Below are 17,180 nucleotides of genomic sequence, written 5' to 3'. Positions count from 1 at the left end.
CTTTAATATTTTATAAAGGGTATTTATCTTAAGAGCCGTACTACCCATAAGCCTCACACCCTGTACACTCATTTTAAAAATATGTCATTTTACATTTTTATTCTATTTTATTCACAAACATGTTTGGAATCATTTTCATTAATTGGGTAAAAAAGTAAAATGACATGTTTTTAAGTGGATGTACAGGGTGTGAGGTTTATGTCTAGAATTTTTCTTATCTTAAATGTTTGAATGATGGGATACATTGCAATTTTTTGAAAGTTTCAAGAAGTAGTTGTCAAAATTGATAGTATAAGAAAATTACAAATTAGGTGATAGTTTGATGTAAGTTTTTGTATTTATCCCTTGATACATATATATATATATATATATGTTTTTTAAATGATAAGTATTTATTTTTGAGTAATGCTAAATATAATTATAGGTTTTTTAAAATGTCGTAACACTCATTTTGAAAAAACGTGTGGTCTACTATTAAAAATTTAATTTTTTCATATAAATTTCTTATTTTTTCATTTTTTTCGAAAGAAATACACGACACTTATATACTCTATAACTGTAAATATTTTTCTTTATTTGTTACATGTGTTATCACAAATTTAGTTTTGATGTGGCAAGTAATTGTCACATTAGGATTCTTCGTCATATAATTAATTAGAATTGGATGGGGACTATTATGAAATTCGACAAATATTGTAGAGATCATTTTCTCAAAAATCTTATTCTTTAGACTTTCTTTGAAATTAAAAAAACAAAAAGAAAGGATTGAATGGAAAGCACACTCACAATGCCACGTGTCTCTACCACACGTTCAGTAAAGCCAAAACAAAAAGGCGGTAGCAAAGGCCGTCTTTAACAAGAAATTTTAATTGCAGTATTCAGTGGAGAATGCGTGTATACTTTTATGGGTTTTGTTACACAATTTTTATTACACTCTATATTTTTTATTATTTAATTTTTTTTTAAAAATTGTTTTTAAATTTATTCTTTTTAAATTATTTCAAATTTTCTATTTATTATTCATATAATAAATATTTTATAAATGAAAAAAATAATAAAAATATAAAATGTAGAGTATTGAGAGGTTGTAAAGATTTATTCTACTTTTATTGATAAATAAAGATACAAAAATATTATTATAATTTTAATTTTTTTAGACATTAGTATATGAACTTGCATGAGTACCTAGATTAGGGTTGATTTGTTTTTATAGATGAAATGAGATGAGTTGAAATTAAAAATAAAATATTACTATAATATATTTTTTAATATTATTTTTATTTTAAAAATTAAAAAAATTAAAGTTTTTATTTTATTTTATATTAAAAATTAAAAAATTTATAATAATAAAATAAGATAACATCGTACAGAAATATTTTCTGTAAACAAACCAAGCCTCTGCTCTAATACATGTCACTGTGTGCGCGTGCTTTTCACAATTCCCCCAATTCAAATTCTCTCCCCCTCCTGCAACGGCTACATTTCCCTCACCCTTCTCTCTCGCTTCCTTGTCCCCTCCAAACCCTTCCTCTCTCTCTGTATCATACTCCAATTTGTCCTCAAAATGAAGCACTACATGCAACCAAAGAACCCGATCCTGAGGGAGATGCATTCCGCGGACCTACCGTCGTCCCCCAGCCCTAGCTCGACCAAGCCCAGGCCGTCCAGGAAGACCATATCGGCCAAGGAGAACGCCCTTCCGCCCGATCCGAACTTTATGCAGTGCGATTCGAAGCAATCTCCGGCCAAGTTTAAGAGCCCTCTGCCACCGAGGCCGCCTTCTTCGAATCCTCTCAAGCGGAAGCTCATCATGGAGACCGTGCCTGAGATTTCTGTCCCAGGGGCTTCTGATTCTGGCGTCAAGGTATTGCTTGACGTGAAATTTAGGGTTTCTGGTTATGCGTACGATTTTCACTAATATCCGTGGCTACCTAGATAATGTAAAACCACCTAATTAATTTGATGTGACTTTTAACATTTCTCTATTCAGTTTTCTTTTTGAACTTTGTTTCGTACTTCCCGCTTCTGATTTAATTCTGCTTGCATAGAAATGGACATGAATATCAACTTTTATGCTTAGAAAGTTCTGGTTTACAGAAACCGTGTAATTCAAGTCACCTACAGTGAAACTATATTTTTGTTTCGCTGCTTAGATAGTGGAGGAAAAGTAGAGGGAAAAAAAAGAGATAAAATAATCTGTCCCAAATGTAGTAACACCAATTTGAACCCATTTGGATATTCTGCTTTTTGACCTTTGCCCTGCTGTTCTAAAAATTAGTAAGAGTAAGGGGTTGTTTGAAAATAATTTTCATCTCATCCCATCCCATCTTATTTCCTTTCCAAACATCAGTTAAATACAAACACTTTCAAACTAATCATTACAATTTTCTCAAACTTCCAAACAAAATATAAAAAAAAAAAAAATTTCAAATCTCAAAACAAAAATAATATTAAAAAATTAAATTCTAACAATATTTTAACTTTATAATATTTTTTATTCAACTTTTTCTATCTCATTTTCCAAAACTTAATAAATACTTAACTCAAACTATCTCTCTACTATTTACAAACCACTTTACTACTACTTACAAAATTTTCATCTCATCCCATTCCCCAAGCATCCCCTTAATGTGATATCTTACTCTTTATATTAACACATTAAGAGAGTGTGCATCTCAAATCTTACTTTTTATGTTAAGCTGGTTTCTGTATGAATGAAGAGGACACCCCGACCAACTGGTATAGTTCTTTTTGTTTTGTTTTTTAATAACTCAGCATTGTTTTTAGGAAAATAAAGCTATCGAGGTTTGAGATTATAGATTTTTGATGTCTTCGTTTCCTACATCTTCTTATCACCTCTAAAACCTGGTATAGTGGTGTTGCTTAAATTTATTTTGTTTTTTTAATGACAACAACTCAGCTTAATTCCATTGAATTTATGTACTAGGATTTACTCACCAGGGGTTTTTGTTTTAGAAAAGTCCAAGGAGGTTTGAGATTATAAATTTTGATGTCTTTGTTCACTGCATTTTCTCAGTACCTGAACATAGCATTGGAGTCTTCACTGATTTCTGGAGGATCTTGTCATAACTTTCCAGGTAATTGTCCGAGTGCGACCGCCATATGAGGACAGAGATGAAGGTGACATAATAGTTCAGAAATCTTCTAGAGAGTCGTTATCAATTAATGGACAAACCTTCACATTTGACTCGGTTGCTGACATTGAAGCGACACAGGCATGCTTCATATCAATGTGATTGTTTTCTGGTTTTTGACTGGTTTCTAGTTGCGAAAAGCTAAATTATTTATTTTATTTGCAGCAAGATATCTTCCAGCTTGTGGGAGCGCCCCTTGTTGAAAATTGTCTGGCTGGATTCAATAGTTCTGTGTTTGCCTATGGACAGGTATCTTTCTGTTTCTTTGATTCTTTTCTCATTTATTGAGTTTAATGATCCTATTATTCATATATTCGAAAATTGATATCATTAGACGGGAAGTGGAAAGACTTATACTATGTGGGGTCCAGCCAATGCCTTGTTGCAAGAAAACTTATCCAGTGACCAACAGGGGTTAACCCCTCGTGTTTTTGAGCAACTCTTTGCTCGCATAATTGAGGTGAGGTATTATGTACTTTATTGCAGTCATTGAAGGTTTTATCATATTAACGAACAGTGCTCTAATATGTGCTTTTGTGCTATCTTTATAGGAGCAAATCAAGCATGCTGACAAACAACTTGAGTATCAGTGTTACTGTTCTTTTCTTGAGGTTGAATTATGATAAAAACTTCTTTTGGAATCCTTGACCTACTTATACCTGTACTGCTATGCCACTTGATTTTATTTTATTTTATTTTTTGTCTTGCAGATTTACAATGAGCAAATCACAGATTTGTTGGATCCAAATCAAAGAAATCTCCAGGTAAAAGGAACTTAACATTATTTCATCTTTTTTTTATTTTTGCTGATATAAACCTGTTCTTCTTAGCTCTTTTGTTGCTTTTTCTCCCAGGTAAGGGAGGATGTCAAATCTGGAGTCTATGTTGAAAATCTGAAAGAGGAGTCTGTTTGTACAATGAAGGATGTGACTCTACTCTTGATAAAGGTGCTCTTTGTTATACTTCTACCATAGGCATGGCAAGAATACATATTTTGTTATGGTGTTTGCAAGTTGAATCCGTGTATGCACAAGAAGATAAATGTTTGAGAAGCAAATTAACATTTTTTTTTTTAATTGACTTAATGGTAACAGACATTGAATGGTCATCCATAGCTAGAATATCATTCAATGTTGAATCAATTTAATTGAAAGAAAACACATCATGGGTAATTGTTGAACAAAAAATTTAGGGTTAAAAATGTTTTTCATAGGTAAATTATAGCTGTTTTATGTCTTTTCACCCAAAATAATTTAAATTACATAAAATTCAAAATTAGTTAGATAAACAATATATATGAACTTATAAAAGTTAAATTGATAAAATCTTATATATGACTATTTATCTCAACATATTTGGAGGCACTCTAGTTAATTTACATGGAAAAAATTGAGTAGTTGACTTCATCTCAGGTTAGGTAATTCTATATGTGCATGTTACTACACTAAAGTGCAGTTTTTCAGTGTATAATGTCAACTAGAGCAAATATTTTAATTGTTATTTATTTCAATTTCTTAAATCCTTTTTGTCATTGATTACATTTCGATACTTCTTGATGAGTAATATTTTCTTTTCTTTCTTGTTCCCCTTGTAATAATTCAATGAGTGGTACTTGGGACATAGAAGTTCAAAGCATTTTTTAATGATTTTAAGGGGCTTCAATTGTAATCTTGACCAGTCATTTTGGAACTTATGCCCATATGTGGCTTGGGCCTTCCTTGGGTTGTTAAAATTGGTATCAGTCCTACTCAGAAGTGTGGGACTTGAGCTGTGCCACTTATGGTAGAATGGCCCTATGAGGACATCGGGGATTTAAGGGCTTGTGTGATTATGTATATAAAGGTGGTGAATGGGATCCCACCTTGCTTGGGAGGGAGAAGTTCAAGTATTTTATAATATTTCCCAGGGGATTTCGATTATAACCTTGAGTAGTTCTTTTGTAGTATAGGCCTAGATGTGGCTTGAACATTCCTTATGTCGTTACACCCTGTTACCTGAATGCATTAGAAATCGAAATTTAAGAAGTGTCAATGACGAAGGCAAGTTTTGTTTCTAAATGATTTAAAAGAGAATGCAAAAAAATAAAAAAATAAAAAATCATTAACTTTAGATTGTAGGGGTTGATAACCCGCCCATAGCTGTCCTCTCTGTCCCCCGTCTCCTGCTCTGCCCCAATCACTGTCTGCTTGTATCCGTTGAACAGGCAGGTGGATTCCAGCCCATTTTTTCCCATAAATCCATCGAGATTAGCCACAATCAACATCCTTTAATACAAATCAACATATCTACAAATAAACCAACCAAAGTCGACAGATTTGCACAGAGTCCCACCTCTACATAGCGACCCATAATGGGTCTATGCGTAATGAGCGCAACGACCCACCATGGGTCTTTATGCCCACTTTGAAGACATGGGAGAGAGGCCCAAGTGATGGAAGAAATGAAAAACAATGCAAAATAGGGTTTTCTTTTTTAAATTATATACTTATATAAATGGGCCGCCCATTTAAACTTATCTTTTAAACTATCCGCTCACTCACTGAGGATAACAGGCTGAAAACCGTGAAGGAGAGAGGTGAAATAGGAGAGTGGCCTAATAGATGGAGGGTGGAGGAGCAGCTAGATTGGAAGAAATGAGAAACAATGCAAAATAGATGTTTTTTTTTTTTAAAAAAAATTTATACTTATATAAATGGGGCCACCCATTTAAACTTATTTCTTAAACTATCCGCTCGCCCACCGAGGATAACGGGCGGAAAACCGTTACCCCTGCATCCGGGCAGATTGGGCGGGCAGGCCAGATTGCGGGGGCCCACTGCCCAGCCCTAGGGTTGATATGTAGGCATGGGATCTAGTTTCGAATGAGATCAAGTGCTGTATTTACCTTGTGAACCAGCATTTTAACTTACCTATAATTAAAAACAGACAGAATTAGCTGAAGTCAGAGACTTGACCAAAAGAGGGACAGTTAATTTTAGATCATGGTGGTTCATATGTAGGCATGGGGTCTAGTTTGAATGGCATTGAGTGCTGTATTTACCTTCTGAACCGGCAATCTAGATTACATACAAGTTAAAACGGGGCAGAACTAACTGAAGCCAGAGGTTTGAATAATGTAGTTGGAAGTTAATTTCTAATATGGAGCTGCAATATTGTGCAAACTGGCAGAATTATTATGATGGGAAGCGTAATAGTATGCAGTGTTTCACTTTGTTTGTCCACTTTCTACAAATTTTCAAGATTACATTCCTGAAAAAGTCAGGCAAATTTATCAAATTATTTACATCAGTCACTTGGCCGTATTACAAGGTTACTAAATTTGTTCCCATGGACTTTTTGTCGAGGACAATATTTTAGGACATCCTAAGATGGAATATAGGCAAACAATATAGGATAGAAGTGTTAAGTTCACCTGTTTCAATGAATGTCAAAAGTTCATTAATGCGGTTTTCATGCTTTCTATGTATTTGTGTTCCATCCTTTGTGCTTATTAATAAAGATTTCTTACTTACAAAAAAAAGTTGGTTATTATGCTTAAAGAAGAAAATTATTTTTGCTTCTTCACTTTGAGACATTCATGGATATGCACAAGCCTCTTAAGCCTCGAGTTAAACTTACAAATCATAAAAAAGAAAAAAGATGAATAATAAGGTAAGGCCTGCATAAAGTGCATGTCTTGTATTTGGACTCTGTTCTTGTTTGAAGGCAATCTTGTCATCGTCATGATTACTAGGCAATCTTGCTTAAAGTGCACATCAAGGTTCGAGTCCCAGATCACCATTTATTATTTATTTAATTTTAGGTTTAACCCCTATCTGGCACGCACTACTGATTACTATATTCACCTATCAAAAAAAGATTACTAGACAATAACTGAATCATTATTTAAAAACAAAATTTTTGAAGCTAACTATTCATACTTTTCATAATTTGTTCCATTTATTCTTAAAGATTAGTTGTGCAGCTTCCTAATTTTCAACCATTTTTTCTTTGGCAAAATTGTTTATATTTTACCACAGAATATAAGCGCAGATGGATTATTTATGCAAACATCATATTTAAAGGCACTGAATAAATTATGCAGGGGTTGTCAAATCGGAGGACAGGTGCAACAAGTATAAATGCTGAGAGTTCCCGTTCACATACTGTTTTCACTTGTGTTGTGGAATCAAGATGTAAGGTAATAGCATGATTGAGAATTGTAGATTATTGAGTTCCTAATAGCTATATTATCAATACTAAAATACACTGTGGTTAGGATGTAAGTATGTTAGAGGGGTGTTAGAAATATGAAACACAAGACTCTTCTAGCCAAGTAAGGTGCATTTGTGAAGCTTTTGACATCAGTATTTGATTGTGAATTTGTTGGTTAGATTGTGGCATAAAATTTTATAGATTTCATCTTTTGATTTAAATGATGTGAATTGGGGAAGTCTTTTGGCATTTGAGTGCATGGCCCAGAATTTGTTCTTGGTTGTTATGCAAGCCTACCCTGCGTTTTAGGTTTTAGTGATTAACTCCAATATTTCAAATGCGAAAAAGGTGACTTTTATTGTTCACATGCTTTTCTTTCTTCTTTGACCCCCCCCCCAAATTTTTTTATTGAACTTAAGTTTAAAAGCCACTTCCTGAGAGATTTATTTGGACAACCTTTAAAATGTAGCAACTTTAGAGTGGCGCTCACTTAAGGTGTTTGGCTACAGGCAATTTCCTTGCTGAAGGTAAGAGCCAAGGGCATCATACCTCAGGGCTTCAGTGGTGCCTTGGGTTGTACCTTGCCGTGCCTGAGTGCCCAGTTCGGCTTAGACAACATTGGACTGCTTATTTCCTTACAAATTAAGCTTTTGGGATTTACTCTTTAACGAACAAGAGAATTGTAAATAATTATTTTTCTTTATTGATTTTGCATCACGTATTTGCTAGTGGAATTTTATGTGAACTGTCATTTTGGTAGAGCAAAGCAGATGCTTTAAGCTGCTTCAAAACAAGCAGAATAAATCTTGTTGATCTAGCTGGTTCAGAGCGACAAAAGTTAACCGGTGCAGCAGGAGAGCGTTTAAAGGAAGCAGGGAACATTAATCGATCGCTCTCACAGCTTGGGTATAGTTTAGCATATAAACTTTTGTATGATATTTTATGTCATCCTGCATTTTGATTATGGTTTACCAGTGCACTATTGCATGCGTGATTAACATTTTACTATGATCAAATAGGCATAACATAACATTGCCCATCGTCAAGTTCTTAATTTAATGTCATCAGTATCCATTCGTCTTCAGAGCTATTTCAATTACCATTATCTCAGAACTGTCAAATGAAGCTTAATTTGATAATAAAAATTATCTTAATTGGTGAAGTTGACTTATTTCCTTTTGGATTAAATTTCCTAGAATTCTAAGCAACATTGAAGTAAGGAGAATGGAAGTTAACAACTTATGGATGCAATAAGTGGATAAATTGAAGGGGCAAACATAATGGTCAAAAGATAGGAGCATAAATGTTGTAGAGTAGAACTAATGTTTTGGTACGGGGGAATGACAGAGTCTCTCTGTAGCGTGCATTAAGGAAAAGTCTTTTACATTTTTATTTCTACTCTGAAGATACTATGTGATCAATAATATCATAATCAACAGAGATCTTTGATGCATAGAAATTCTTTCCTGCAAATTTTTAGTCTCAATATAAGTAACCTTGATGAGGAATTTATCTCCTTTGAAGCACTTGACCATTGGTGGTATTTAGAAACAGAGGATCAAGAATTAGGGAAGGATTGAAAGATTGTTGCATAAAATTTAGTATGAAACGTTCCAAGTGAGACTTTTATTAAATGATAAACTACATGTTATGGAACTAATTTTGACAATTTAGAGAAAAGGCCTATGCCATGCTTAACTAGCTGGGGAAAGAGAAAAGGCCTATGCCATGCTTAACTAGCTGGGGAAAAAAAAAAGAAGAAGATAGCTATTGTAGTTTTTGGTGGTACAAGCCAGCATCTTCCCATCATAATTGCCAATGGCATTGCCAAATTTATTTGGTCTTAATCTACATTTACTCGTGAGTTTGAGCAGTCTCTACAGCAAGACTGATAATTGTTCTCAACTTATGCTGAAGTCGTTTGGTTAACTATGTGTTAATGTGTCAGAAAAAAGAGGTTAAGTTCTAATTGGGATGAATTTTTGGAGTGCAGGAATTTGATCAACATTCTTGCTGAAGTTTCTCAAACGGGAAAGCAAAGGCATATCCCCTATAGAGACTCCAGGTTGACATTCTTATTGCAGGAATCTCTTGGGGGAAATTCAAAATTAGCGATGGTCTGTGCTGTTTCTCCTTCACAAGGGTAATACTTCTGAGCTCATCTTTTATCATAGCAGCCTTGCTTCTTCTTTTTGAAATGGAAGGTCACATAACTCAATTTTGCAGCTGTAAGAGTGAAACTTTCAGTACGTTGAGATTTGCTCAGCGTGCTAAGGCGATTAAGAACAAGGCAGTTGTTAATGAAGTAATGCAGAATGATGTGAATCACTTAAGAAAAGTGATAAGGCAGCTAAGGGTATATTTTATTTCATAACAATTGTGTTTCTCCAATACACAAACTTAAACTCGTAAATATGAATTTAATGGATGCATTCAACAGGATGAACTAGATAGATATAAGGCTAACCGCGGATATGCCATTGACTCAAATGGAGGTAACTCAGCAGCATGGATCCGTAGAAGCTTGAATCTACTAAAGTCTAGTCTCAATTGTCCAGTGACATTAACCCATGTGGACAATGACGGTGATGAGGAGATGGAGATTGATGAGGAAGCTGTTGAGAGGCTCTGTGTTCAAGTGGATAAGCAAATAGCCTACAGTGAAACTAACAATACAAAAAATGCTGTAAATTTAGACTTGCAACTTGTAGACTCTGAAGATGTAAGTTTTAATGTGCCTCAGTGCTACACATCTGGAGGTGGATGGATTGAAGAACATAGTTCTGAGGATACAGATGTTAGTATGGAAGGAGCATCTGATCATGATGAAATGATGATTTTTGACTGTGCAGATTCTGTTAGAAACCCTTCACATTCTTCTAATGCTAATGTGCTAACTGATCCCAATCTCATAAAGGAAAATCACAGAGAAAGTAATGTCCTTGATGGAGATCCATCTTGGCAACCTGCAGAGGGAACAAATATTCTTAGCTCGTCTCTCAGTAAATTTCAAAATGAAGAATCACCTACCAAAAATGTGAGGGATAATTCTTCCTGCTCAGTCTCTGAACTTAATGGAGTTTCTTCTGGCATCTCCAGTGCAGAAGCACTGAATGATTTTCCAAATGGCACAGTGAATTGTGTGTCTCCTAGCCTGAGCATTGTTCCATCTGATGTCTCTCCAGTACTTAAGTCTCCGATTCAAAGTGTTTCACCCAGAATCTGCGACAGCAGGAAAAGCTTGAGAACTTCATCAATGCTGACTGCTTCACAGAAAGATCCGCAAGATGACAAGAAGTTGGGCCCAGAGGCTGCTCATATTTTCAAGAAATCCATGAGATCTAATACTCTGTCTGCTGAGAAAAGTAAAAACTTTATTTCATCAACTGAACATTTGGCAGCAAGCATCCACCATGGCCTTGAAATTATTGATAGTCATCGCCAAAGTTCAGCTCTAAGGCAGTCATCATTCAGGTTTTCGTTAAAACCTACAGAATCTAAGCCAGTTTTACCAGTTGAAAAAGTTGATATGGGTGTCCAAACCTCTATTGGTGATACAATAGAAGAAGATTCAGTTGTATTTATGTGTACCAGTTGCAAGAATAAAATGCAGCTAGAGGCCACAGAGGCTGATGACAGTTCAAACCTACAGCTAGTACCTGTTGATGGCTCAGAGCCTGCCGACAAATTGAAGAAGCATGTTCCCAAAGTAAGCTTAGAGACAGCTGGATTTCCATATATCGTTCTGGGATCTTAGCATGCATGATTTAGTTGACCTTTCCCTATTACACAGGCAGTGGAGAAGGTTTTGGCAGGAGCTATCAGGAGAGAAATGGCACTAGAAGATTTCTGTGCCATGCAAACTTCTGAGATTGTGCAGCTTAATTGTTTGGTTGGTCTCTTTCAAATTTTTCTGATAACAGACTATAGCCACTATTTTTTAGTGTTGACATGACCTTTTCTATTGATCATTTACAGATGCAACAATATAAGCACGAGAGGGAATGCAATGCCATTATAGCACAGACAAGGGAGGATAAAATTCTTCGCCTTGAGAACCTTATGGACGGATTTTTACCCACTGAGGAGTTCTTGCAGGAAGAGCTAGTGTCCCTCACACAGGAGCATAAGGTAGAAACTTGTTCTCAAAGTTCCCTTTAGTACCTTGTGCATATATCTTACCTCTGTTCTACAGATCTTAAAGGAAAAGTATGAGAATCATCCTGATGTTTTAAGGACCAAAATCAATTTGAAAAGAGTTGAAGATGAGCTGGAACATTATCGGAATTTCTATGATATGGGTGAGAAGGAAGTGTTGATGGAAGAGATTCAAAATTTAAGAAGCCAGCTACAGTTTTACATAGATTCTTCATCCATTTCATGTCGAAGACAAAACCCACCACCGCAATTGACTTATTCATGTCAGCCTCATTTGGCTCCACCTCTTACTGGAATTCTGGAGTCCACTGTGAGTGCTGAGGAGAAACTTGAACAGGAAAGAATTCATTGGACTGAGGCAGAGAGCAGGTGGATTTCTCTTTCTGAAGAATTGAGAACTGAACTTGAAGCTAGCAGGTCACTAACCAGAAAGACAAAGCAAGAACTAGAAACTGAGAGGAAATGTGCCGAAGAGCTGAAGGAAGCAATGCAGATGGCTATAGAGGGGCATGCACGCATTTTGGAACTCTATGCAGATTTGGAAGAGAAACATATTCAGTTGCTTGCAAGGCATAGGATGATCCGGGAAGGAATAGAGGACGTGAAGAAAGCAGCTGCAAAAGCAGGAGTTAAGGGTGCTGAGTCCAAGTTCATAAATGCCCTTGCAGCAGAAATCTCAGCATTAAGAGTAGAAAGAGAAAAAGAGAGGCGATATTATAGGGATGAAAATAAAGGACTTCAGGCTCAATTGAGGGACACAGCTGAAGCTGTGCAGGCTGCGGGAGAATTACTTGTGCGGCTGACAGAAGCAGAAGAGGCTGTTGTGTCTTCTCAGGTAAGTTTGTTAGTCTTTTGTTGTTGAGGCTTTATAATTTTCTTCCTTTTCTTTTGATTGGTATTACAGACCTCACCCTCTACCAAACTCTTACGCACATTATACGATTTTTTTTATTGGTAAGTTAGACATGCATTAATGGGTTAATAATCCGTGATATTAATCTCTAACCTAATAGGAAGGGGAAGAAGATCACATTTGAGATACGACTTATTCTGGGTCAATACCATCTTGATGAGAAGACTCTTAATGGTTGATACCACTCATGATTCAAATATTGGAACGTTATGATATCCTATCATTTTCTCTTCAAAATCTCATACTTTGTCTTTCACATTCTAGTAATCTCCTCAATCCTCGTAATGTATTTTCTCCTTTCCCTCCTCTCTCTCTCTCTCTCTCTCTCTCTCACACACACACACACACACACACAGTTCCCATAGTCTCACACAATTACACTTAAGCGAATAGAACAAGCACAGTTATTCTTTCAATTAACCAGATCTGCTCGCTCAGTTCCTTTCTCTTCATTCTACATTAGCTGTTGGGACATGTTTACATTTCTCCCTCCTAAAGTCTAAAATTACCATTTTCCGCATGTTTTCCTCTTTAACTATATATTCACAGTTGATACTCTGTTCTAAAATTTTATGAATTTTAAGTTGTTTAGATGGACTTTTAAATTTTTCTTTTTTCCCGTTGAACAGTGGAGGTTGTACTCAAAAGTAGACCTGTTAAAAGTCCTGAACTTGAACAGCTGTACATGTTACATAGTGAGCTTATACTTTTGACCAAATGTTTCTATTATTGAAGCTTCAAAAGCGCCCAGAATCATGCTCTATAAATTATAAAAATTGTTGCTATACTGCTCTTAATTTGAATTAAGCTTTGGACATGTTGGACAATGGTGAACCTCACAATATTTAGAGCCAAGTGATGATCTTAGAAGAAATATGCTATTAATTCCCTCTAATGTTGCTCAAAACAGAACCTTTTGTGTCTCAACCTTCTACTTTGACAAAGTTTGATTTACTTAAGATTTTTATGCAGAAGCGAGCCATGGAGGCAGAGCAAGAAACTGAGGAGGCCCACAAACAGGTTGATAGATTGAAGAAAAAACATGAAAAGGAGATTAGTGCCCTTAATGAGCTCCTTACGGAATCTCGTTTACCCAGAGAAGCAATCCGGCCAGTTTATGATGATACTCATATTGCCAAGTATGATACAGGGGAGGCTCATATTGCTAGTGATCAGAGATGGAGAGAGGAATTTGACTCATTCTATAATGATGAAGATGGTGAGTTGCCAAAACTCACCGAACCCTCATCATGGTACTCTGGTTATGATCGATGCAACATATAGATGGTAAGTTACTGGCCGAAAGTGTATGTACTACCAAGTACCAACAGTTTTCGTTGCATAGCTCCAAAGTAGTAGGATAGTATGTACTACCAAGTACCAACAGTTTTTGTTACATAGCTCCAAAGTAGTAGGATATTTGACTGGTCATCTGTTTGGTAAAGCTTGTAGCAATCGTGAAAACCAATATACGTATTCTCTCATTGCTCTTTCTCAATTCAGATTCCTGAGTTCATAATGTATCGGAATTGAATCCTCATATTCTTTTATTCACTCCTACTTCAGCCCTTTTCCGGTTATTTGGATTTTTGTTCTTTTGTTCCCTTAATCATTTACCTTCCATCTTCTTGACTTGACGCACAATATATTATGGATTTGGTATCAATATCTCTCTTATTCCATGATGCGTCTAACCATAATACTTCCATATTCCTAACTCCTGTTGAATCTTGATGAAAGGAAAGGGAGATCTTAGTTTGCATGTAATGATGGATGGATATGGTGGACCTCTAATTGCGGAGACAGCCGAACTGCAGAAAGATCTTACAAGGAAAGAGAAAAGTCTGTGAGTCCAAGTTTTAAATCATTTATTTGATTGGTTTGCTCGTCAAGTGGATAGGGGGAAATCTTCAAGTGGATTAGAGAAGTATGTCCATGGACACAGGAAGGCAAAAGCAGTCAGGCCACAGGTACTCACTTAGCAGCCTCCTGATATAGTAGTTTATTATGTCAGGAGACAATTAAACAGGAAGCTTATAGCCTTATCTTCTCTGACATGAATCTATCCCTAATAATTTCTATTCCAAAAGGCGTTGGGCAAGGCTGGGGATGGAAGGAAAACTAGTAGACTTCCAAATCCCTGCCATTAATTGCCCAATTGGAAATTTTTAGTGATACCAAAAACAACATAGCTATATCACATTGTGAAGTGGGAAAATGGGCCTAAAAGTGGCATTTATATAAAACCATCTCTCACAGTAGAAGATAAACCTGCAAAAAAAGAGCTGAAATGTAGTGAATTCAGATGTCCAGACCTACAGACTTTTCTTAAATTTATGTGTTTTGCAAGTTTGGAATTGAAGAACAACTGGATAATCAGGTTTCCAGGTTCCTAAACTTAGCTCAAATTTTGTGGGGACAAAACAATTTGATTGCTTGTAAATAGTAAGAGTAAAATCCTTGATTTATGATCTTTAATTATATTGGTTGGTACGACACATTTTAAATAATTTTTATGGACCAACAACCACTTAAATCAAAAGCTACTTAAAATATAACAAGTCAATTTGTGTGACTAGAAGTGACAAAATTCTAGATAAAAAAAAAAAAAAAGAGTATTTATGACATAATAACTGTTGGGGGTTTAAACTAGGATGATCAGTCATCACTCCCTTTTAATGATCTAATCACAACAGTAGGTTCGAACCGGTGACTGTTTTCTTTATCAAAAAATCTTCACAACCTTCTAACACTCCACCATTCCATATTATTTTTAATTTTTATTATTTTTTTCTTTTATCAAATATTTATTATATGAATAATGAAATAGAAAACACTCTACATCACTGTCTCTGATATGATAGAATTTTGATTTATAAAAAATGTTTAAGCCTTGTTTATTTTTACAGATAATATGAGAGGAGAGGAGATGAGATAAGTTGAGCTTAAAATTAAAAATTGAATAAAATATTATTAGAATATATTTTTTAATATTATTTTTGTTTTGAAATTTGAAAAAGTTAAATTGTTTATTTTATTTTGTGTGAGAATTTAAGAAAGTTGTAATGATTAGCTGAGATGAAATGAGTTAAGAAGAGTTGTGAAAATAAACGAGGTAACAATAAATTTTCTTGCAAACTTGCCATTTTATGGTGCTCGCAAATATAATTTATTTTTTCTTAAAAGAAAATTATTATTTATTCTAGCTCCGGTTATCATTTGAGAATGAAATGATGAAAGGATAAAGATGATTAATAAAAAAAATTTAATGTCTTAAACGATCTGAGAAATCTTCCATTGCAATGTAACTGTTACATTTATATTGGATTTAAAACTTAGAGGTTCTATCGTTTTCTGGTTCACAAATTTAAAACGAGTTCAAATGTTTTATAGTTATGCAAATGCACACTAAATTTAAAAGTAAGAGATTTAGGTTGTGTTTGGATGTTGAAGTGAGTTGAGTTGAGATGATAAAATATTGTTAGAATATTATTTTTTAATATTATTATTATTTTGGGATTTGAAAAAGTTGAATTATTTATTATATTTTGTATTGGGATTTGAAAAAGTTGTAATGATGATTTGAGATGAGTCTATTTAAATACCTAATAAATAGACTTTTCATCTCATTGGCTGCTTGAGAATTATATGGATATAAGAGTAATGCAATAACACTTTCATTCCACTTTTATGTAGAATGCGACACTTTTTTATTACACATAGATCAAATTTTATATTATTTTAAAATAAAACTTCAGAGGTTGACATGCAATATAGGATTTTTCTATTTTTCAAAATGAAAAATACTATTTATCATACTTTTAACCATCATCTTCATGTGTAACCTTAAATGATTGGAAAACTATTTATCATTATTTACTAAGATTGTTCATCCGAGTTTCGGATCGGGTATACCCGACCCGGAACCCGGATTTTAAACCCAGGCCGGATTCTAACCCAAGTTAGCCGGGTTATAACCCGGGCTGGATCTCAGATGAATCTCGATTTTTTTTTTTTAAACAAAAGTCCACATTATTAACTTTTTTTTTTTTTTAAAAAAATAATGTTGAAAAGCGTAATTTTTTTTATTTTACTTTATCTAAAAGCCTATATTTCTGTTAAAAAGCATAATACTAATGGAACATTGTCCATAATGATAAAAATTTATCAAAATGGAAAACTAAATTTTATGTAAAAAATAAGTGAAGGCACAACCTAATTACCATTTTAACTAAATGCATGCAAAAGAAAATAAATACAATATTCATGATGTAAAATGCATGCAACACACAACAATGCACTACATATTACATTATTTTATATTTATACATTACATAATAAAACACAAAAATTACAAAATTACAATATATGCATTTTACAATCAGTAGTATGGTCTTCCATCATCAACTTTTATTCTAGTATTCCAACTCAGTGGCTCTTTGGGGTTAGTTCTCAAATGTTGCGGTTAGTTCTCAATGGCAGTCCAATTGAACTGAGATTGGTAATACGAATGTGAATCAAGAGCAAGCGTCTGCACAAGAGAATGCATAATATCAAACTCAATCTATCAACCAAACCATTTAATAAAGCAATTCAAAACCAGTTTAGTAAGCCAAGATACTCCAAATACCTGTTCCTGTGAATAGAAATACATGAAGGGCATGTAATGCAAGAAATGGCTTTTACCCACAGACCTGCATGCGAAAGGAATCCCCACCTAATGTAGGATAGGCACAACATGTTAGGTTCACAATTCATTA

The 17,180-nt window shown here is 34.6% G+C and overlaps 1 protein-coding gene across 2 annotated transcripts; it reads left to right on the top strand.

The window, feature by feature from the left end:
- The first annotated feature begins 1,429 nt into the window (after nt 1-1,429).
- On the top strand, nt 1,430-14,827 carry LOC109019911 (kinesin-like protein KIN-12B). Of its 2 annotated transcripts, XM_035683222.1 has the most exons (17): nt 1,430-1,864; nt 3,099-3,236; nt 3,321-3,404; nt 3,490-3,615; nt 3,707-3,766; nt 3,866-3,919; nt 4,010-4,102; nt 7,240-7,335; nt 8,110-8,255; nt 9,343-9,492; nt 9,576-9,705; nt 9,790-11,058; nt 11,143-11,241; nt 11,328-11,480; nt 11,545-12,342; nt 13,393-13,707; nt 14,161-14,827. In XM_035683222.1, exons 1-16 carry the CDS (start codon nt 1,565-1,567, stop codon nt 13,702-13,704), a joined length of 4,008 nt encoding a protein of 1,335 aa, XP_035539115.1. In that variant the 5' UTR covers nt 1,430-1,564; the 3' UTR covers nt 13,705-13,707; nt 14,161-14,827. The 2 variants fall into 2 exon arrangements, with proteins under 2 accessions (XP_035539115.1, XP_035539114.1); XM_035683221.1 differs by lacking the exon at nt 14,161-14,827 and having other exon boundaries at nt 13,393-14,073.
- The last annotated feature ends 2,353 nt before the right edge of the window (nt 14,828-17,180 follow it).

This window comes from Juglans regia, chromosome 12 (assembly GCF_001411555.2).
Source record: "Juglans regia cultivar Chandler chromosome 12, Walnut 2.0, whole genome shotgun sequence".
Taxonomy (NCBI): domain Eukaryota; kingdom Viridiplantae; phylum Streptophyta; class Magnoliopsida; order Fagales; family Juglandaceae; genus Juglans; species Juglans regia.
This window is presented reverse-complemented; position numbering and strand designations above follow the sequence as displayed.